Raw genomic sequence first — 25,009 nt, forward strand, 5'->3', positions numbered from 1 at the left:
CTTTATTGAACCAGCTGCCAGAAGTTATGCATATATATTGACAATACACCACAACCACATATAGAATACATTATCCTTTAAGTTCTTTAAAAATGGAAGCAGACACTGAAATGAAAAAAAGATACTAAATTCTGAGTTTAAAAAAGATTACATAAACTTCTTTTATTAAAACGAACTTTGTTTCATAATATGTTGACGATATCACTTAAAATATGAATGATCTTTTAATGATTTCAAAATGATTTAAAATGGCAATATTTTATGAGTGATCTATAAAATACATAAAAATATGCAACATGTCATACATCACGGAGAGACACAAAAAACAACTTCATGTAATATATAATTTGAATTTAACGAAAGCAAACTTTTTCTCTGTCTTTTTGCTGCCTTGACTTATCTGAAAATTAGACAGTCACCCTGTTACACTCTTTCCATATTCAGAATTAGTCAACTCAGAGGAGTGAGTGGATTCAAAGATCTGGACCAAGGCTAAGTGTGTACATCTTTTCAGTTACAATATAATGACGTTCATCTGGCACACAAAATCATAAATTCCGACTCAGATGTAATCTACTGGACAAGCACATTGACTTAAAGTATCAAAAAACATGTAAATATGTCCTGCTTAACATAAACATAGAATTACAGCAAATCATTTCAGATGTTAAATGCGATCTCAGGTGAAGGTAAGCCCTAATTGCAGTGATTTCTTATATCCCTATTGCAAGTCATAGTGGTAAAAGATACATGTTTACTGATAATATCTTCAACCTTGACATCTTATATACAACAAGTTACTATTTGTGATTGTCTTTAATAGCATTAAAAAACAAGTAACGACAAAATAGGAGAATGAATGGATGAATGAATGAATGTGAGAAGGATACGCCTGTGTAACCTCAAAGTCTGGAGACCCTCACTTGATGTTGAATGACTCTTTGAGGCTTGCTTCTGCTTGCTTATATGTGATATTTCTCCATGTTTCTGGAATATCAGCGGGCTCAGCATTGTATACTTTTGCAAACTTCTTGTTAAACGTTTGCATTACATACTTCCAGTAGTCTGATGCCTGGAGACTAGCATCCGGTGGGATTTTCCAGTCAGGGAAAATTTCTTTGTAACGTTTGTAAGGGTGATCTGCATAGTTTGTAACGTCACATCGAAAAGTACTATTAGTGACCACAAGAGAAGAGCATATGTCAGGGTCAAGTTTGTTTGAGGAAATAAATCTGTATTTACCCAGACCCTCTGGCCGATGTAGTGATGTCCAGTGTTCTGCATGCTCTTTTCCTCCTGCCTCACAAGGTGCTTTGCAGAATGGACACTGTTTACCACAGCCGATCACTCTGGTGAAAAGCTCATTCTGAGGATTCACATGAAGAGCTTTTAGTTTCATCTGGATGCTTGTTTCTTTGAACTTCTTCCTAAGAGTTTGTGCCATGTCCTTCACACATCCAGAGAGCCAGTGAGCAAACTGTTCCTGGTCAGCATTGTTCAGGATCAAGAAAGCACCAAGAGCATCCTGGGAAATGACCAGTTTATCACCAAGTTCCTGACAGAAATGTTCAACAAATGTCTTGAGGTTGCCACTCTTTTCTGTTTTAGCTTTGTTGATAGCATTGTTTATGCTGTTGATACTTGAGAGAACATGTCGATCCTCAAACTCGAATGTCTTAGAATGATTTGAGAAGCGATCCACTATTTGGTCAAATATCCATTTCTTTACATACTCCTCATATGAGCAAATATAGCTCAGATAGTTTTTAAAGTCATGCTTTGAGAGCAAATCCAGTAAAATCAAATACTGGAGGAACATTCGAGTGTTGAACTGCTCACTTGTCAGCATTTCACCAATGATGTCAGGACCTAAGGAACGGTTCACAAAGTCTTCCACTGCAGGCCTCAAGCAGCGTTGTGTGAATTCTTCTGCTTTCTTCTGGCACTGGTCTCGTTCATGGAACACATCCTTAAAACCAGCACGAAACTTTTCTTTGTTTTGATTCAGACATCTGTAGGGATCGTTGTCACGCAGGAAATCTTCATGCATTTTCTGAAACTGTCTTGCTGCATATCCACAGATGTGCTGTTTGAGATAAACTTCAAACTTGATCCCTGTCTTCACATTCTGACTGTTTTGCAGCCTCTCATCGATCGTGTGTAGGATCTCCTCGATGTAAGTGTCATGGTAGTTGTTTTTTCTTTCCATTTTTTCAGTCATGATCTGTGTGCAATCTGTTATGATACGGTCAGCTATGTTTTGTAAAGCTGCAACATGATCCTCTATGTGTAAGAACTTGGTGAGTTTGTGTTTGCACTGCTTAAAAAACCCTTCTACAGTGTATGTGAAAGGTTCCAGTCCACATTCTTGCAAACTTTTTTGACTCAGCAAATCACAAACATGACTCCCCCTTTTTGATAGATCTGTTCTCAGGTAGCTGGACACATTTGCAATGACATCTGTGGCCTTTTGTTCAAAGGGAGACAGTTCATTCAGTGTTTTATTCCACATTCGATCAAATTCTTCGTCCAGCTCTTTGTCTGTCATGCGAACTTGTTTTTTCCGACATTCTTCAATCAGTCCATGCACTCTCTCTTCCAGCTGCTTTGTGTGCTTCTCCTTGATTCTGTCAAGTTTTGTCATTCCCTCTCTGAAGTCCGCTGTTGTTGTGAGCTGATTGATTACAGATTTCTCCATTTCTCTTCGAAGGCTCTTTGCACTGTTTGCAAAGTCTTCTTTGTATGCTTCAACTAGATAGACATGACCCTCTGTTTGCTTGAAGTACTTTGCCAGATTTTCAAGAAGCTTTGTCTCCCATTTGGACAACACAACACAAGCTTCACTTTTCAAACTAGTGAGAAAATCTGACATGTTAGATTTCTCAGATTTTCTAGCAACTGTGCCAAAGTTTGATATTCTTGTTTCCGCTGCACTGACCCAGGTGTACATCTCTTTTTTGAATTCCCATTCCCATTTGTTGAATTCTGTGCACAGCCTCATGTATGCATCAGCCACCAGGCTGTTTCTGAAGCTGAAGATAAAGTTTTCATGCTTCACTGCATTCCACAGGCTTTTCACCCACTCTGTAAACTCCAAGATATTATTAGCAGACGACTCACAACTTCCCAACATTTGGATAATGTTTTTCTTGAGCTCATAAACAGCCTCACTGTATCCTGCATTGACTGGTGCCATTGGTGGGTTTCCATTCCAGAGACCAGGAACGTACCAGTTCCCAGTGTCTGGACTGTATTCCATCACATCAGTGAAGCTCTTGTTCTCCTCTTTCTTTTCCATTTTGGCTGCTGCCTGCGTCATCTCATTTAACTGCTGCAAGAGCAGTTTCCTGTCTCGTAGGTTCTTCTCATGGGCTGAAACATCTGACACATTCTGGTGAACAAACTGGCATTTGGGCTTTTTGCCCACCTCTTTCATCCTGAGAAAAGCATGCACCACTATCTGTAGGATGTCTTTCATTTCTGTTGAGTTCTCCATTGCAATATTAATAATGGTGATGTCACTCAGCCCCACAACAAGTGTTGCAAGCTCATTGTCGTGTTCATAGCTGTTGTCCAGTTGTGCGAGTTCTGGTGACTTTAAGCCCTCAGTGTCAATGATCATCATGTAGTCACATTTGAGAATGTTTTTAACATCGTCATTGACTCTGATCAGCAACATGAAGGCACCTCGAGTGCATCGACCACTGCTGACTGCAAACTGCACTCCAAACATGGTGTTGAGGAGAGTGGACTTCCCTGTGCTCTGAACTCCAAGAACTGTGACAACCAGTATCTTGTTCTTAGGAGACACCAGGTCATTGAGCTGAGAGAGAACATCACTCACCCATCTGAGAGGTATGTTGGAGGCATCTCCATCTACAAGCTCAAGGGGAAATCCATCAAGCAACAGTCCTGCACAAAGCTTAGGCAGATGCTGTAACTGTTGACGAGATGGGTTATCTTCTGGAAGGGAAAGTGAAGCTTCATAGATCTGACCCATTTCACGGAAGAAGTGTTCAGTCCCCAGTGAGCTGTTGGAAAGTTGTCTGTCAGTCTCTTTGATTTCCTCTTTGTTCTCAGAATTTTTGGATTTTTCTTTGTACTGCTCCCTGAGGTCAGACAGTTTTTCTCGAGACAAGTTATCGAGATTCATTCGCAGCCATTTCAGGAAGTAGGATCTCTCTGTCCCTGGGCTTGATATTGCTTGGATGAAACATGACATTGCATTTGACATGTCATAAGAATTCTGTTCTTTACGAAGTTTTTCTTTCTCTATCTGCAGGTCACTTTTGTACTTTTCTATGTTTTCAGACCCAACTTTTCGTAGCCTAAATTCTTCCTTCTCTAAGCGAGACAGTTCTTTCCATATTTGACCTTGCAAGGGTAGCTGAGCATCTTTATATTTCAGGATGTCTTGAATTTCTGCAGTGATGGCATCAGCATTGTTCTTGGCAGTCTGGCATTCTGGACAGTCTTCATCAACCCAGATTCCCAGTTCATGGGCAATGTCAGCCATCTGCTCAATGCCCATTTTCATCTTTGAGTTCTCAACCACATTGCTGACTGTTCTCCGCAGATTTTTAATGAAGTCTGCATCATTCATGTGCTTAGTCTTCAAAAGGATGTTGTTGTTAGTCAAGCTGAACTTGTTTGCTACCTTCTTTAGACCATCCATGCTGAAGAAATTGCTTTGATGGTTTCCCACCAAGAAGATCTCTGCCTTGTGTTGTTGGTTCATGAGCAGCTCATAGTCCGAGTTCAGACGGTCAAAGAACACAAAAACTGCTGCAGATGTCTGACACAAAAAGGAAAATTGTGTTTCAAATGAGGCAATGTCCCCACGAAGGTTAGCTACAGCTACTGGCTCACTGAAAATGTCCATGTTTTTGTTTCCACAAGGAAGATACCAAGAAATCTCAGTCAGTCCATTGGATATTCTCCTTGGACTGTCACCACACTCCATGTTAGAGTGAACAAAGGTGTCATGATACTGCTGAGAATTGCTAAGAAGCTTATTGAGGATCTCTGACTTGGACAAGGAGCACTCACCCAGTCTCACAAAAGATATCATTGGGAGTTCAGAGACAACGACCCTGTCTTCAATAAAGCCCTTGGATTCTGAAAGTGACTGAGGTCTGTGCTTTTTAACAATGTCTCTCAAGGCCCAAAGCATGAGTGTGCACTGCTTTGTGTCACAATCAGGGAGCAGCAGAGGCACAGAGAACTGACACATGGACATTTTGAGAGCCATTTCCTGCTGTACAAAACCATCAGAGCACAGAAAGAGAGCTGTGATTATGTCAAGTGGGTTTAGTGTGTCAGCTGAAGTTCTACTTTTTATTAGATTATCAAGATCTAACAGTGGATCACCAAAGTTTGACTCACTTGCAGATGGACATTTCACATTCCTAGCTGTCACATTTACCATCATCAGTTTCTTTAGAAAATACCCTGGAAGATCTGAGTTACACTTGGCAGTGTTATCAGTGATGGTCTTCTCCTCAATCTGAAGTATTGTGCTCAGCGACAGCTTCTCTTTGTAGTGCTGCTCCAACCCCAGATCCTCCAATAAGCTCTCAAGGTTTGTCTCTGTAGACATGAAAACAATGATAAACACATCATTTGCTGTTTTAATATTCTAAAGCATGAATCACAGTTTATTGCCTCTTCACTACATGCACCTACCTAAAACTAATGCAGTTTCATACAGCAGTTCTCAATCCTACCCTCACAAAGGTGTTATGTTATTTTGAGTAAAGGTAATTTTCACGTTATGTTCCTTGTGGAGGCTTCCGTTTCTCAGGCTGTTGAATGTCAGTGGTATACCGACTGTGTTTTGAAAACTGTCCACAGCTTCAAAATGAGACTGAAAAACCTCTCTGTATAGTATTTTATACTGTAGTTGACAGATGCAGCCTTGCAGACATCAATCTCTAAAATTCTCTGTGAAATTAAATCATAATTGCTAAAAGTACTGTCAAAAAATATAAAACATGATAAACATCATGAAGATTTACTGTAGGTTTGTTGCATTATTACACTGCAATAGTTTTAGCTATTTACATGTATTAATTGGCACTTGAGCAACTGAGTCCATAATAATAATATTGCATTTGTAATGTAGACAAACATGCCCCCCCCAAAAAAAAGAAATAAACAAATCTCACACATTCCTAGAGTGGCAGTAAGATAATATGTTGTCATCTCTCAAGTTTTGCTGTGGCAGTAATATTTTGTGCCACCCTGGGGAACTCCGGAAATCGGGAGTCCAGTCTGTCTCCATAAGTTTAGTTGGAGAACCAACACCATACTTTGTGCTTATTCTTACATTCCTTGTTGTGCCTAACCCATCAATGAAGGCCCTCATGGGTCTTTATTGAAATAGCTAATGTAAGGGTTTGCTCAGCCAGTACAGACCTGCTCATGACATTGCTGGTACATATCACTGAGGTATTACATACCATCTTTGGCAGTAAAGGATCATGTATTATGTCATGTATGTCATGTATTACATGCTGGCAGTCACCCATTCTTTAGTGACCATCAATCAACATCTCTGCAAACCCACATCGCCCTGAGAAGGTATTTTTGTTGTTACACTACTCAAGTGCAGGGGTCTTAATATTACTTGAATTTCACTTTTATAGTTCATCTCTGTAGGATTGTATTTTATGTCATGTTATATATTAAAAAAAAATGTTGTCCCTACGTGTCTGAATTGAAAATAATTCTTCATTTTTTAATGCACTTGTGATTTTCTTTAACTCACTTGTGTGTGCAGATGTTACAGCTGGCTTGCTTTTTCTTCCATTCCTCAGTTGTGCAGAAACCTGCAGAGAGTAACTCTCCCCTGGACTCAGGTTGCTGAGAGTCAGGTTGTTTGTGTCTGTTGTCGTCTCTTGCACAATTTCTCCCTCAGTGCAACAAGTCACAACATAACTCTCAACTTCACCAGCAGGGGGGTCCCATCGCAGAGAGAGTGAGTCACTGCTGACCTGATAGACTGCAATCTGCACAGGAGGGCTGGGCTCTGTGGGCACAAAATAGTCGGTTACAACTGGAATTTCAAGTTCTTTCAATGTTTGCCTGCACTTTAAAGAGCAGTTTGACTGCCAAATCAGGAAATAACCAATACAAACTTATTCATTTTCTTTTTCGGATTTACCTGTGCAGACAGACAGCGAGGTTGCTTTGCTTCGATTTCCATTGTCTGCAATCCTTGTGATGTTGAAAGTATACTCAGTCCCAGGAATCAGTCCCTCAACCTCCACAGTGCTGGAGTCGTCTCTGATCAAACTGTCTCTCTGGGTTTCACAGCAGTACTCTAATTCCAGTTTATATTTAACAGAGTCAGCAGTGAGTGTTATACCAAAGGAAACAGTCTCCTGAGCAACACTGACAGCTGTTATTTCTGGGGGAGGGACATCTGTCAAAAGAGCAGTACATCTCAATACATCTCCACATTATAGCAGGTATTAATTAGCATTCAATTGGATCAGTCATTTGTTGAACATGGAACTTGAACTTGTCACACAATGTCATAACTGATGTTGTTCTACAGTTGGGATGTAAACAAATCACTGATATGAATCAGAAATCGATTTTAATATTAAAGATACAACTACACCGAAATGTGGACGTCTATACCGATCTAAATGTACTCTGAACTGGTCGATGGCCTGATTATAAAGTGCATCTCATTATATCCCTACATTATAACATGTATTAATTAGCATTAAATTGGATCAGTCGTTTGCAGTGAAACTTACAGTCAGACTGAAGAGAGGTGTCCGTTTCTTCCTCACAGTATAACTCAGGGAACGAATCAGGTGCATCATAGAAGTCCTTGATAATTGAAACACATATGCAGTTTTAAGTGTAATAAAGTGCATAATTCAAATCAACACCTGATAGGAAAACATATGTTTTGGTTGCAATTCATTATTTAGGGGTTTTTATTTAAGTTTAAGAGTTGTGAAAACTACCACTTTACCTCCTCCTCTGAGCTCTCCACTGTGGGCTCACTCTCAGCCATCCCACACTTTATCCAGATTATTCAAACTGCTTCTCACTGAAACTAAGAGAAACAGAACCCTGTCACACCTTCTGCTCCAGCAACCACCATAAAAATGATTTTGCACAACAGCCACACAATAAATGGTACTTTACAACCTGTTGGACCACAATATAGACCAAAACGATTAAAAAACAAAATAAATACTGCAGTCACCCCACTTTGTCAGCTTTGAAGGACATAAAGAACATATTAAGTTATGATTCTGTTTACGGCTACAGCCTATATTTGAACACCTTTTCATTTTTTTTCAAGGAGAGAACATTCACTGACCAAAGAAATAGTAGCTTACCTTTGAAGGAAAGAGTCATTCATGGTTAAAATAGCTGCTGTTCTTTTATCCAGGAGTTTCTATTCACCAGTATTTTATGTGCAACGTTCCGTTTGTCCTGAGGAGAAAGTTCTCTTTTTTTCCTGGCAATGCAAAAGCCTACTGCAGGCGTCTCCTTTTATTCTGCCACTCAACTCACTTTAGGTTATGTTTCCCAGGAACAGGTCACCTGGTTTCCAGTAAAACAAAACTTAATTGTCTGGTATCCTCCCTGTGCTGAAGGGAGATTAATAGTGTGTAAATGTCTCCCACTCAAAAGGTTTCGGTTTCATTTCATGCTTTCCCTGTGAGATTTATTGTTAAACCAACAAACAATTTAATAAACAAAACAATGTAGGTTTAATAGTTTACTTTACCTTTTCCTCTGAATCACCTCCTCGGACCAAAATGTCAGTTTTGGGGAACAGAAATAGATATAAATAGTAGTTTTTATTGATCGGCAGCTACTTGACCATATTTAACCATGCAGAGTTGGACAGCCAGAACTGTGGTCTCAAATTCATATTCCTTTAGCAATGCTAGCAAGCTGGATGTAAGTATGGCACTGTCAGTCTGTTGGTCCAGATTAAAATATGTCAACAACTGTTGGATAGATTTGGAGCTAACTGAGGAGCGATTAAGGAATGAATCAGGAATTACTTGATAGTTAATGAATTGTTAATGAGTCATTCCTGAATAAATGATTTACTGGAGAACAGACAATGAGATAATATATTTATGAATCATAAGGTAATGTTTAGTTCATACATTTTCTTCATGACTTGTTCTCGATTAACTATTAACCAGCCACTGAATGGCATGAACGGAAACTCTTTCATTTCTAATCACTGTATTATTACTTTCTACTAATATTACTTTTTGTGTTGCTTAAAGTAAAGTGAAACAGCATACTGACCCTTACCCAATACACACTCCTTAGTAACTAATTACTTAATCGTTACTTAACTTTTTGTGTACCCTAGAGTAAAGTGAAACATCAAACTGGTGCTGTTATTTTTGCCTGATATATTCATGGGGTGATGTAGAGAGGAGAGGCGATTTTACTGACTGAAAAATGTCCAGGAATTTGGCTAAAATGACGGCAAAGGCTTACAGCAGCTTTGGCATACATGTTAACCAAGTAACTCAGATTGTGAAGATGTTGAAGAGTGAACTGAATTATAATATAATAAATTAAACATATATATGATATTCTGTATGGGGTGTCCAGACATCATGATATCATATGATAATGCAAAATGAAATATTGATGTTGCGTTTACAATACACATATGATAATATCATAACAAGAACAGTTAGTTGGAGGGGAGATGCCTCTGAAAAATTGCATTGGAGTTTGAATTAGTATAATTTACCTAATGAAACACAGACTGTGCAGTTCTGCATGTTGAGATATTCCTCACATACAGTATCCCATCATCTATCACCTCATTTAACTTTTGAAAAGTTTTAATAACATGTTTATGTAATACAAATAAAAGTTTCTGATAGTACAGACTGACTGTACTGACATGAAATCCTGAATAGTTTACAAGGTGTCATTGTGCAGGTAAAATGATGTTAAAGCCTAATGTCTCCCTTTTAAGGCATCTTTTAACTTTTCAACATTATTTTAAGCATAAATTGACTGAAGCATACGTTTCTGGTTAAACTGAAAACACCAGTGTTGGGAAGACCACAGTGATCCACATTGTCTTCGGTTGCTGCATTGACTTGAATAATTCTCTGCTGGCACAAGTTGGTTGTAGAACAATATAGAAAGTTAAACAACTGACATCAGAGATTAGTGTTCTTCTGAACGACAGGTTACATGTATGTTGAATCTGGTATATGACGAGGGTGAAACAAAGTAAACTTTATTTTAGTGCTGTACCATTTTTTTTTTTTTTTTTGTACTTTGTCTTAGCATCATGAAGCAGACATTCATCTCCACTGCAGATGGCCTAAATGCTATAGTTAGCATTTGCTAATTTCCAATAAATATTACATTTTCTAATTGGAACACTAAAGCTAAAGTCTGTGGTGTGATTGCTTTTTGTTCTGAGGTTGGAGAAGGATCAACTACTCTGTGGCTTTGTGACCTTTTTTTAAGCTTTAGCACACTTTTATTTTGAAATATATCTTGATCCAGCTATGAATCTACTGCTTGATCTGTGTGACTTCAGAGTATTCATGGTCTGAGGAACATCTCAGAGACCAAGAGCACTGAGAAAATCCAACATATAACAGCTAACTAATGTTAAGATGGTGGAGGAGACTGGCCTGTGATTCATGGTCAGGATTTGTGTGATTTTTGTTATGTGATTTAGCAGTGAAGAGTTTAATGTTTGAGAGTCTGGAGATGGACTAAATCTTCAGTACATCTGAAATGTCCTGCACACTTTCAGACTCACACACTTAGCCTCATCAGTGTTTTAAAGTGGCTAACTGCACTGCTGATGTTGAATTTCCATGTATTCTTATTTCAGCATGAACCAAACCTGCAGTCGAGCAAAACAAGGTGACTCCATATCACTGAGGTTATTTAGAGATCCTGTGTCAGGTCAGTGGTAAATGGAAGTACATGGTTAACATCCCACAGTGGCAAACACACATGAAGTCAGTGACACACTCAACATAAACCTTCAGCTTGGTCTCCATTGCAAAGATGCACCTGTTGTCTTGTTTTTACATTCTTTGTTGAATTCAGAAACCCAAGACTTGAGATGAAGAAAATTGTTAAATAATGGATTTTTAAAAAAAGATGATTATTAAAAAAAAGTATAGTAAAACTATATAAATAAATGAGGTGATGATATTTCTGTTTACTTTAGAAGTTATTATACACTGTATGCTGTGATTCTGATCTGGGAAACATTAAAGACATTCATAGCCAGCCTGACCATTTTGTCTCTTTATTGAACCAGTTAACAGGAGTGAGTAAAGCATACATGTTAACTATCACATATAGAATGAGTGACATTTTGAAAAAATGTAAATATTCAGAATCAGGTACCTCAAAGACACAAAAACTCTAAATTTGGATTTTAGGAAAAAAAATCACAGTCAATTAGAAACGAACAAACAAAAATCATGTGCTTCATACACTGAAGAAATTCTGACTGAATGATTGTTAGACAAAATGAAATATTTTGCATTGGATACTAAATCAAATCTAAATCAAATCAAAATCACAATTTTGACTTAATAGTCACATATAACTCTGTCCTGTTGCAATAATACCAAGTGCAGACAGAATGATGTATAAAAAAAAAAATGTTACTATTTGATAGTGGATTTGTCACAAAAACAAAAAAAAAACAAAACCAAAAAAATCATCTTTAATCAGGAAAAAACGTATTAGTTATACTTATAAGTTATTTTTTTAAAATATATATATATATACTGAAGGTGTAAGTATTTGGCATCATGTAGTTCACTAAAACGATTAAAGAACACAAATATGGGTGTTATAAGAAAAAAAAAACCTTTTCATGTCAATTGTTGCATTAATTAACTTTGCACTGAATTTTTCAGTGGCAATACAATAACGTCCATCTGTCACTCAACGATAATTCAAACACAGGTTAAATTAAACTGGAAACATTCGATACGTTCCTCACATGTATATAGACTCAAAGTATGCAAAACACTTAAAATGCTGATGAGGTCAAAATCAGTGTTAAGTAAGAGCAGATTATTTTTGACAGAACATTTTTATTGCAATCTGTGTTTAAGATGAGCAGTATCTGCAGTGATTTCATCTGATCTCCATGATGAAACTCTAATAGTGGTAAAATGTCTACATGGACTGAGAATATCTTCAGCCTTTTCATCTTGTGTCTGATTCTCTTCTCTCTCACATAAACTAATAGCAATCTAAATATCTATAAAAGGAAGATGTACGTCTGAGCACATGGAATAAATGTTGGGAACCTCACTTGATATTGAATGTCTTTTTCAGACTCTCCTCTGCCTTCTCGTTTGTGATCATTTTCCATGTTAGTGGAATATGAGCAGGCTTTGCATTATATGCTTCTGCAAACTTGTCATTGAACTTTGCCAGCACATATTTCCAGTAGTCTGTCGCCTGAAGGCTTGCATCTGGAGCAATTTTCCAGTCTGGGTAAATTTCTTTGTAACGCTTGTAAGGGTGCCATTCACCATTTGTGGCAGCGCAGCGAAAACGCATGTCACTGATCACCAAAGAAGAGCAAATGTCAGTGACAAGTTTTTTTGTTCCATCCCATGTGTATCTACCCAGACCCTGTGGTCGATGTAGTGAAGCATGGTGCTCTTTATGTCCTCTTCCTCCTGCCTCACAAGGTGCTGCGCAGAATGGACACTGTTTACCACAGCCAGTCATTTGTGACAGAAGCTCCCTCTGAGGATTCACATAAAGAGATTTTAGTTTCATCTGGATGCTTGTTTCTTTGAAATTCTCCCTGAGATCTGTTTCCATTTCCTTCACACTCTCAGTGAGCCAGTGAGCAAACTGTTCCTGGTCAGCATTGTTCAGGATCATGAAAGCACCAAGAGCATCCTGGGAAATGACCAGTTTATCACCAAGTTTCTGACAGACATTTTGAACAAATGTCTTCAGGTTGCCACTCTTTTTTGTTCTAGCTTTGTTGATAGCAATATTTATGCTGCTGATACTAGACTTGAGATGTTGAACCTCAAACTCAAACAATGTCGACCCATTTGAAAAGTGTTCTACTATTTGGGTGTGTATCCAGTTCTTTATGTAGTCATCGTACTTCCTGATATAGTTCAAATAGTCATCAAATTCCTGCTTTATGAGCAAGTCCTGTAAGACTGAGTACTGAAAGAACATTTGTGATCGGAACTCAAACCTTGTCTTCATTTCACCAATGATATCAGGACCCAAGGAGCGCTTGACAAAGTCCTCCACTGCAGGCCTCAAACAGCGTTCTGTGAATTCTTCTGCTTTCTTCTGGCACTGGTCTCGTTCATGGAACACATCCTTAAAACCAGCACGAAACATTTCTTTGTTTTGATTCAGACATCTGTATGGATCATTCTCATGCAGGAAATCTTCATGCATTTGTTGAAACTGTCTGGCTGCAAATCCACAGATGTGCTGTTTGAGAGAAACTTCAAACGGGATGTCTAGCTTCACACTGTGATTGTTTTGCAGCTTCTCATCAATCTTGTGTAGGATCTCCTGGATGTAAGTGTCATGGTAGTTGTTTTTTCTTTCCACTTTGTCAGTCACAAACTCTGTGCAGTCTGTGATGACGCGGTCAGCTAGATTTTGTAAAGTCATTACGTGATCTTCAGCATTAAAGATTTTGCTGACTTGGTGTTTAATCTGCTTGATAAATCCTTCTCCAGTATATCTGAAAGGCTCTTGTCCGCAATCTTGCAGCCTTTTTTGACTCAACAGGTCACATACATGACTCCCCTTATGTGACAGATTTGTTCTCAGGCAGTGGAACACTTTTGCAAAGACATCTGTGACATTTTGTTGAGGAAATGCTTCATTCAGCGTTTTCTTCCAAATCTCATCAAATTCTTGGTCCAGCTCTTCGTCTGTCATTGTGATGTTTTCATGCCGACATTTTTCAATCAATGCACATACGTTGTCCTCTATCTGTGATGTGTGGTTCTCCTTGACTCTGTCAATTTCTTTCATTCCCTGTCGGTTGTCAGCTGCTGCTTTGAGCTGATTGATTACAGAGCTCTCTGTTTCTCGTCGAAGGTTCTTTGCACTGTTCACAAAGTCTTCTCTGTATGCTTCAACTAGATAGACGTGACCGTCTGTTTGTTTGAAGTACTCTGCCAGATTTGTAAGAAGCTTTTTCTCCCATTCAGACAGCACTGTGCAAGCTTCACTTTTCAAATGAGTGAGAAAATCTGACATCTCAGATGTCTCAGATTTGCCAGCAACTGTGCCAAAGTTGGAAATTCTCATTTCCGCTGTGTTTACCCAGGTGTACATCTCTTTTTTGAATTCCCATTCCCATTTGTTGAATTCTGTGCACAGCCTCATGTATGCATCAGCCACCAGGCTGTTTCTGAAGCTGAAGATGAAGTTTTCATGCTTCACTGCATTCCACAGGCTTTCTGTCCAGTCTGTAAACTCCAAGATATTATTAGCTGACGACTCACAACTTCCCAACATTTGGACAACGTTTTTCTTGAGGTCATAAACAGCCTCACTGTATCCTGCATTGACTGGTGCCATTTGTGGGTTTCCATTCCAGAGACCAGGAACGTACCAGTTCCCAGTGTCTGGACTGTACTCCATCACATCAGTGAAGCTCTTGTTCTCCTCTTTCTTTTCCATTTTGGCTGCTGCCTCCGTCATCTCATTTAACTGCTGCAAGAGCAGTTTCCTTTCTCGCAAGTTCTTCTCATGGGCTGAAACATCTGACACATTCTGGTGAACAAACTGACATCTGGGCTTTTTGCCCACTTCTTTCATCCTGAGAAAAGCATGCACCACTATCTGTAGGACGTCCTTCATTTCTGTTGAGTTCTCCATTGCAATATTGATAATGGTGATGTCACTCAGCCCCACAACAAGTGTTGCAAGCTCATTGTCGTGCTCATAGCTGTTGTCCAGTTGTGCGAGTTCTGGTGACTTTAAGCCCTCAGTGTCAATGATCATCATGTAGTCACATTTGAGAATGTTTTTAACATCGTCATTGACTCTGATCAGCAACATGAAGGCACCTCGAGTGCATCGACCACTGCTGACTGCAAACTGCACTCCAAACATGGTGTTGAGGAGAGTGGACTTCCCTGTGCTCTGAACTCCAAGAACTGTGACAACCAGTATCTTGTTCTTAGGAGACACCAGGTCATTGAGCTGAGAGAGAACATCACTCACCCATCTGAGAGGTATGTTGGAGGCATCTCCATCTACGAGCTCAAGGGGAAATCCATCAAGCAACAGTCCTGCACATCGCTTAGGCAGATGCTGTAACTGTTGACGAGATGGGTTATCTTCTGGAAGGGAAAGTGAAGCTTCATAGATCTGACCCATTTCACGGAGGAAGTGTTCAATCCCCAGTGAGCTGTTGGAAAGTTGTCTGTCAATCTCTTTGATTTCCTGTTTGTTCTCAGCATTCTGGTTTTTCTTTTTGTACTGCTCCCTGAGGTTAGACACTTTTTCTCGAGATAAGTCATCGAGATTCATTCGCAGCCATTTCAGGAAGTAGGATCTCTCCGTCCCTGGGCTTGATATTGCTTGGATGAAACATGTCATTGCATTTGACATATTTTGGGAATTCTGCTTTTCACGAAGTTTTTCTTTCTCTATCTGCAGGTCACTTTTGTACTTTTCTATGTTTTGAGACCCAGCTCCTCGAAGCCGAAATTCTTCCTTCTCTAAGCGAGACAGTTCTTTCCATATTTGGCCTTGCAAGGGTAGCTGAGCATCTTTATATTTCAGGATGTCTTCAATTTCTGCAGTGATGGCATCAGCATTTTTATTGGCACTCTGGCACTCTGGGCAGTCTTCATCAACCAAGATTCTCAGTTCACGGGCAATGTCAGCCATCTGCTCAATTGATATCTTCATCTCTGGATTCTCAACTATGCCTCTGACAATTTTCCGCAATTTTTCGATGAAGTCTGCCTCATTCATGTGCTTTACCTTGAGAAGGATGTTGCTGTTAGTCAAGTTCAATTTGGTCGCTACTGTCATTAGAGCGTCCTTACTGAAGCAACTGCTTTGATGGTTAGCCACCAAGAAGATCTGTGCCTTGTTGAGTTTGTTCATAAGCAGCTCACAGTCAGAGTCCAGACTGTCAAAGAACACAAACACTGCTGCAGATGTCTGACACAAGAAAGAAAAGTGTGTTTTAAATGAGGCAATGTCCCCACGAAGGTTAGCTACAGCTACTGGCTCGCTGAAAATGTCCATGTTTTCGTTACCGCAAGGAAGATACCAAGAAATCTCAGCCAATCCATTGGATATTCTCCTTGGACTGTCACCACACTCCATATCACGGTGAACAAAGGTGTTGTGATACTGCTCAGAATTGCTCAGAAGCTTATTGAGGATCTCTGACTTGGACAAGGAGCACTCACCCAGTCTCACAAAAGATATCATTGGGAATTCAGAGACAACGACCCTGTCTTCAATAAAGCCCTTGGATTCTGAAAGTGACTGAGGTCTGTACCTTTTAACAATGTCTCTCATGGCCCAAAGCATGAGTGTGCACTGCTTTGTGTCACAATCAGGGAGCAGCAGAGGCACAGAAAACTGACACATGGACATTTTGAGAGTCATATCTTGCTGTACAAAACCATCAGAGCACAGAAAGAGAGCTGTGATTATGTCGAGGGGGTTCAACATATCATCTGATTGCTGACTGTTTAAGAGATCATCAAGATCTAATTCTGTTTTTGCTGAAGCACCTTCACAGGTTGATTCACATCTAGACATGGATTTCACTTTCCTAGATGTCACATTAACCATCATAAGTTTCTTCAGAAAATACAATGGAAGATCTGAGTTACACTTGGCAGGTGCATCAGTGATGGTCTTCTCATCAATCTGAAGTACTGTGCTCATGGATAGCTTTTCTTTGTAGTGCTGCTCCAACCCCAGATCCTCCAGGAAACTCTCCAGTTGTGTCTCTGTGGATATAAAGATGTTTGGTACTTCTAGCAGTGTTATAGATGTCACATTTTATTGACACATGAATGAATGCATCTTTGGATGCTGAAATGTTAAGAAATGCTGCCTGCTGCAAAATTTTGCATCTCTGGCAGTACTGCACAGTGTTAACTGTCACTGTCTACAGAAATTATGTGCTGAATTGAACCACACTGGTGGTTATCAGTAGTAAACATTTGTCTAACTGTTAATCATATGTGTAATATTATGCATTGATTATTACGAGGAAGCAGAGGACACAGTCATGGACATCCAGTTCAGGGAGGTCCGATACATACAGACCTAGCTCAGAGAGACCCTGCTCATGGAGATCCAAACAGCAGAATAATTTTTCCTCATATCCAGGATGAGACAACAGAAGTATTTTTTATACACTGATGTATGAGCAGATTAAGATAAAGATATACATAATAGTAAGAACAATACATAGGAATCCCTGGTCTTCTCTGATTTGAAATATCTATTTGAAGGTAAGAAATACCACTTTTATAGAATTGGCTTATTCTAATTTATGATCAAAAATAATGTCTACATAAATTGAATCATACCAAAACGGTATCAAATTGCAGTTAATTGTTCCATGATAAAAAGTATCCCTGAATAAATTCCTTATAAGTGAGAAATACAGCCCTCTACAGTTCAGGTTATTGCTTCTGTTTACATCACTGGCAGTTTCTTTGGTAATGAGACTGCAGGAGAGGATGAGAACCTTTATTAATGTTGGACTCAGCTTGCAAAGGTGTGGCTATTTCCTGGAATCGGTATGTATCAGTGTAGACCAGTTACATTTTGAACTACTGAAAAATATCAGTAAAAGCAGTACTAATTGAATATGGTAGTATTCTAGATACCCACAGAAGAAGGTTTTCTGAACTTAGGCGACAACCTGCTGAATCAAACCCAGATTTGGTCTGGGGGATAGATTTATGCATCTTAAATTAACTTTTTCAATTTGCTTTGTCCCTTTCAAGTTTTATCGTGGCCTGATATTTCATAGCAGTTTATAAAAATAATGACCTCTATAATTTTGACTCTTTTAACATCCTGTGTGGACTTGTAGTCATGACCATTGGTATTAATATTGTGTTCATTCATTTACTGAAGGATTGTGCTTAGTTTGACAATAGTTATGAAATAGAGACTGACACATCCGTCAATCAAATGGGTCTTAATATTATTTTGATTTAACTTTTAACTCATCTTAAAAATAATTCTTCATTTTATTTATCCACTTGTGATTTTCTTTGACTTACTTGTGTGTGCAGATGTTACAGCTGGCTCGCTTTTTCTTCCACTCCTCAGTTGTGCAGAAACCTGCAGAGAGTAACTCTCCCCTGGACTCAGGTTGCTGAGAGTCAGGTCGTTTGTGTCCGTTGTCGTCTCTTGCACAATTTCTCCCTCATGGCAACACGTTACAATGTAACTCTCCACGTCACCAGCAGGGGGGTCCCATCGCAGAGAGAGAGACTGACTGCTGACCTGATAGACTGCAATCTGCACAGGAGGGCTGGGCTCTGTGGGAGTAATGGAATAGTTTCACTTAGAACGGAAAATTCATGTACTGTCAGTGTTTTCCTGCACTTTAAGGAGTACAAAGACCATTCAGACAGCACTTTTTAGTTTGAGTTCTATTTGACTTTTCCTCTATTTATTTATTTTTCATATTTACCTGTGCAGACAGACAGTGAGATTGCTTTGCTTAGATTTCCATTTTCTGCAATCCTTGTGATGTTGAAAGTATACTCAGTCCCAGGAATCAGTCCCTCAACCTCCACAGTGCTGGAGTCGTCTCTGATCAAACTGTCTCTCTGGGTTTCACAGCAGTACTCTAATTCCAGTGTATATTTAACAGAGTCATCAGTGAGTGTTATACCAAAGGAAACAGTCTCCTGACCAAGACTGACAACTGTTATTTCTGGTGGAGGGACATCTGTCAAAAGAGAAGTGCATCTCAATACATCTCCACATTATAGCATGTATTAATTAGCATTCAATTGGATCAGTCATTTGCTGAACTTGGAACTTGAACTTGTCACGCAATATTATAACTGATATTGTTCTACAGTTATGTAGGGGTGTAAAAAAAATCACTGATATGAACTGGAAATTGGTTTTAATGATACAGATATGACTACACCGATAAGTGGACGTCTGGACCAATCTAAATGTACTCTGAACTGGTTGATGGCCTGATTTTAAATGAATGAAAAGGTTGAGTGAAGCTGCTGTGCTGCTACTTCCTCACAGCGTTTTAAAACTCTGGTAAAAGTTGAAAGGTCAGCACGAGACTCTCAGGAGATGGAGCACAGAAACGTTAGTATAGCTTTTACAAAGAAGCAAAAGCAACATGTCCAACAATGCTGACAAGATTTAAAATGTACCGTCAAATCTAAAATCAGAAGTTTGGAAATGATTTGGATTTCATAAGAAGAACAGAAAATTGGACAGAATTGGAGCTGTTTGTAAACCCGGTAGAACAGCATTTAGGTACTGTGATAGCAGCTACAGCAGTGGTCCTGTTTGTGGCCCTCGAACTGTTATTTCTTCACTGTGTGTTTTGGTTGGGTCAGCACGTGTATACTGGGACTTGTCTCCATGCCAACGATACTCAGACAGCTGGGTCACTCACTGCTGCCAGAGCAATTTTCAACTTTCACTTTTGTTTTTGGAGCAGTTTGCAGATTAACATTTTGCCGGCTGTAGAAGCCTAGATTGCACGAAAATGGTCTGTTCCAAGTTCACTGCTAAAAGAAAAGTGGACATTTAAAATCAGCAATTCAAAGAAGAATGGACTGAAAAATGTTCATTCATTCTCCCCCAGACCAGCACAAGACCCATGCGCTTATTAGGCCAGGAGACTATAGCTGTGATGAAGATTTCCAATTTGAATAGCATTATGAGACGAAGCATAGGAATTTTGAAGAGACATTTCCTCAAAATTCAGAGGTAAGAACAACAATAATAAATGCACTGAAATCGTCATATCAAGCTGCAAGAAGGTTTCTTGTCACATCTATGACACAGCAACAAAAAGCAACAGAGTGCTCACTTAGAGTGGTGTGGATTTTGGGTAAGCACAGGGAGCCATTCTCAGATGCAGTAATAATAAAAGAATGCATGACTGAAGTGATGGACACAATGTTTGAAGGCAAACAAAAAGAGGAAATATTCAACTATGTATTTTAATTGATGTCAAAATGGAAATGATATTTTATTTTAGTTTGTATTTTTGTTGTTGTTTTGATTGAAAAGGACATTTTGTTTTGAATATTACAGTATTATTGCATGTGGCCTGACCGACCTCAATATATGGACCTTTGAGTCATTGAAATCTTTATGGCCTGTTAAGATTTGTATTTGAGTACCCCTGGTTTAGACAGTGGACATTTAATAATTTACCACAGCCTTGAGTGCAGGCTACTTCTTGCAGCTTATGTTTTACAAATGCCACTCTGTGGTGTTCAGTGGATGATGCACTGAAGGGCTACATTTTCTGTTGTAAAAAGGTGTTTCTTTTGTTTTGTGTATTTCTAATGTCATAGTGTCCGCAGTCAGCCGAGTAAGCTTTTGGTCTCTCTCTCTCTAGATGAGTTGACTTTTGATCATTTCAGCCACAGTTGTAGCTGCAGAGCCTCATTCAACAGAGAGGCTGAGTGCCTTAAGAATGGTAAAGCAAAGGTCTACAACAGATTGTGGGGACTGTGGCTTATTTCATGTGTTGGTGGTCGTTGTTGGTAAAGTGTCTGAGTTTTAGCCTCTTTTGTGGTCATTTTCTAGTCATGTACTTTGGCTGTTAATTGCTGTCAATAAATGGAGTGTATGTATTATTTATTAATTTATGGATGTATGTAGCAAATTGGACATTAGGGTGATTCAATGTCAATCCACAGTTGTTGGATTTGTAACTTAAAAGTTATTTAATTTAACAGAAGCACAATTTTTACCATTTTCTTTAACTCTGTTTTTGATATATCTGATGCCGTACCACTCAGGGTACATTTTAACTGAATTTTTCTTCAAATATTTTTACAAAATTACTCACACTACATGAGTACGTTTCTTCTTTAAAATGACAATAATAGAGAGTATAGAGAAATACTCTTTCCACTGCTGCTTACTGCCTATGACTATGTTTGTCTCTGACTTACTTGCATGTGCAGAATTGTGTGTCGTCATGCTGTCTGTGTCCATGGTCTCTTGCAGAACTTCTCCCTCTCTGCTTTTGGTCACACTGTTGCTCTAGTTGTTTCCAAATACAGAGACGCTTGCCTTACACTGACATGATAAGACTGTTGCCACTGTTGAGATAAAAATGAACAAATGTTATGTTGATAACAATTCAACAGTTCAATAAATGTTTATGTTAAACTACTTAAAGACTACATTTCATTTGGTACATATCTGCTGAACAGTAGATTGCATGAAGCTGACCTTAATCAGTTGCTGTCTGTTGACAGTCACTCTTGCTGTCATGGAACATGGTGTCGATGGAGTTTCACAGTGAAGCTTGACACATGAATCTCACAATCACTGAATATCACTGACTCCCTTGATAAATGATAAATATATGAAATGTAATATAAGGCATCAACTCACTATCTCATCTGTTATAAGACAGTAGTTTCATTTTAATTTACGTATATGTCGGAGCTGTACAGACAAGTTCTTTACCTCACGTGTTGGAACAGTGTCAGTCATCCATCACTTGCTCCAGATTGTTCAAAATGTTTCTCCCTGAAAGTAAAGAGATACAGTAATACTATGAATAAAACAAACGTTAAAATACAATCCAGCCTACTTGACTCCCACATATCCAGTCATCATATACAAGTCTGAGTTTGAAAATGTATCACTTTGGTGATTAGATATCTGTGTCCCTTTATGAAAAGACCCTCTCCCCTCTTCCAACACTTGACTTCCTACAGTTCCACTACAAAGAAGATTTGGTTAACCATACAGGGGCATAAATCAGCAACACTGGACTGCAAAAAGCCTTTTGTCCTGTGCAGACGTTATTGTTTATGGTTTCATGAGAAGATTTAACATTCCAGGTCCTCCATCATCCTGCAGCACTGTTGGAAATGCCCCCACTGTCAAGCAGTGTTCTCAGTACATAATACAAAATGTTCCCTTCGAGACTAAGGGAACATTTTTGAGCTCTAACAAAGGCATGATGGGCAAAACAGGCAAAAAAACAAAACAAAACAAAAAAAAAAGGCTACAGGTCCAGATTTCAGTTTCTGATTTAGATGTGCATGCTGTCAGGAAGAGCACCTGTTCAAAGTACTTTGCATGCATTTTTATGTGGTCCACATAACCAGACTGAACATCCCCAGTTTAAACGAGAGTAACCACTTTGCGGATGTATGCTTCCACGCTCGCATGTAACATCCCTGTCTGACAAGACTGACAAGTAGTGTGTACAAACCATTGTGATGCAGGTGACCACAATATTGACTGTGATACACATGTATTGAGAAATCTGGCCTGACTAGGTGACCAGTATTGATGAATGTGGTTATCTGTTTTGGAGTCTGAGATAAACAGGGATTGAGAAATACATACAGAGATAACATCATACTTAATAAGCCCACACACATATAACTGCATAGAGATGCCGGGACTTGCAAAACGGTGAAAAAAAGCAAATCTACACACCAAACTGACACTCATGATTTCAGAAAAAAAAAAAGGAAAAAAAAAAAAAAAACAGCACACACACAAGCTTTGGAACGATTACTGGAAGTTACATGATTTTTAGGAAATACACAGAACAATGAGGTAAAAATCCTCTTAACATTTTGGTGATGATTCAGATCATAAATGGTGAGTCTAGGAATAAACAGAACCCACTTTTTACATCACTGTCTCTGTGTCTGTTCCTCTCAGATTTGTGGCTTCAGCATTAACATTTCTAACCCTACAATACATGCAGTGCAACAAAAATCACCTGAGTCAGCAAAACCAGTGAGGTTGCGTTGGACTACTGATGTATGTCTGTTAGTGTAAACTGTAAAACTCTTGTATGTGTCCACATCCATGGACGATAAAAGTAATTCTGACAGAAGACAAAGTTTAGGCTGTTACATCTGGTATAATTCAAATACGGAATGGATGAAAGAAGAAACACATTCTAAATGCAGATGCTTATTACAGATATTAACCCCATAGTACAGAATAATGTTGGGTTGAATAATGGCCAGAAACATCTTTCTGCATATGCTGTCAGATTAAAGTTTTGGATGTAACTGCATGAGTTACGGCCAAAAATGTGTTTTGTGAGGTCACAATGACCTTTGACCTCCTAAACGTAACCAGTTCATCTTTGATTCGAGTGGACATTTGTGCCAAATTTCCCTCTGGGCTTTCTTGAAATGTGACGATAGTTGTTCTTAAGAGAGGGTCAGACAATTATGACAATGTTTTCTTTTCTGTCTCTGAAAATAAATTCATGTGTTGTGCAGTCCGGGCCTGGTAGTATGGCATTGTGTATATTAAAGCAGTGACAGCGAACAACTCCACTGACCTGAGAAACAATAAGACATTCCTAGTCGAAAGCAGGAGTCGTTACAGCCCTCAAATGTCACGTCTTTAATACTTAAATAGGCCTAAAAACAATCTGCAGTGAAAAAACTTGAAAATAATACAAATCAATTAATTAAATTATGGTTGAGTTTGCTGAGATTTTTTTAATACTGTTTTCAAATTTGCCTATATAGGAATTCATGGGATATAGTTAGTTATTGTTTTAAAGAAAAATAATAAAAAGTGTGATGACAGTCAAACTCTGACACTGACAAGAGGGGACGGGAATACAGCCAAGGCCAGAGGTATTCATTTAAAATTCAGATTCTCAGCGACGCCAATCATGAGTGAGCAGTTCGTTCATTGAACGACCTGCTGAGTATGTCAATCAGGTTCGTGCTGTCACTCACTCACGATTCGCGTCGCTGAGGACGCGAATTCTCATTCGCGTACTGTGCTGAAAGTGCTGCTGTGTCACTCACTCACTCGGGGCAGAGTAGTTGATTCACGTTCAGTAACCGTACTGCTAAAATTACTGCTGTGTTGCTAACATCTGTGTAGCATCATGTTAAGTGATTTTACTGTCCACAGAGGATACTTTCACCATGTGTTAATTTAGTGCATGTATACCACTCAAAGCAGCGCTGCTTCTCCCGCAAATGATTGTGTACTATAGTCCATGAACCCAGATTCCCCAGATTACAGTGCCTACACTCTCCGGAGACGCCAAGCATTCTCCCAAGCCATGAATACCGCGAGAGCCAAGGGGATTGAATTCTCTCTACGGTACCCTGCCACTTTAAAGATCAAAACAGGGCGGCAAACTGAGTCGTTTCAGTCTCCTAAAGACTATGGGTTGAGCTTTTGGATATTGCTGCCCCGTATCCATACGTGGTCACAGATCAGCCTACAGTTTTGTTTGCCTGCCTATTTTATTTTAAGTGTAATGTCTCAAGTTATGTCCTGTCTTGTCTGTCAATGTTTGTCCTTGTGTGTTGTTTTCGTCTTTGGGGGATATTTTATAGTGTGGATATCTTGAATGCTTCGTGGGAAATTCAACATTTCTGTCAGGGGTTTATGGTTGTTTGCTTATGTGCAGGGGTGTTGGTTATGGTTGCTGCCAATATTTTCAGTTCCCCGGCTTACTCTTGAGATCGGGTCAATATAATGGGTGAGCTATCTATTTTAGTATGGAACGTGGGTGGATTAAATACACCACATAAGCGGACTAGTGTGCTGTCACTGCTCCGTCGTAAGAAAGTTGATATTGCCCTTATACAGGAAATGCACTTGTTAAATCCTGATTCTAAGCGCCTGGTTAATAGATTTATGTCATTGCGTCTTCATCAGTTAATACGAAAACTAGGGGAGTGTTGGTTGTAACTAGACGTAATCTTCTTATCAAGGTGTTGGACATCAGGGCGGACAATGTAGGCAGGATAGT

The 25,009-nt window shown here is 39.1% G+C and overlaps 1 protein-coding gene across 1 annotated transcript in view; it reads right to left on the reverse strand.

Annotated features, from left to right (window-relative positions):
• Positions 1–20: 20 nt before the first annotated feature.
• si:dkey-85k7.12 overlaps positions 21–25,009 on the reverse strand; it is a 97,800-nt gene continuing 72,811 nt past the window's right edge. The window contains exons 17-20 of the mRNA XM_037111607.1: positions 18,294–18,554; positions 6,770–7,030; positions 5,426–5,589; positions 21–4,795 (exon numbers count right to left, since the gene is read on the reverse strand). Coding sequence (XP_036967502.1) covers positions 920–4,795; positions 5,426–5,589; positions 6,770–7,030; positions 18,294–18,554 — 4,562 coding nt within the window. The 3' untranslated portion in view covers positions 21–919. The remainder of the gene's footprint in view (positions 4,796–5,425; positions 5,590–6,769; positions 7,031–18,293; positions 18,555–25,009) is intronic.

Source organism: Acanthopagrus latus, chromosome 10, assembly GCF_904848185.1.
Source record: "Acanthopagrus latus isolate v.2019 chromosome 10, fAcaLat1.1, whole genome shotgun sequence".
Lineage (NCBI taxonomy): Eukaryota > Metazoa > Chordata > Actinopteri > Spariformes > Sparidae > Acanthopagrus > Acanthopagrus latus.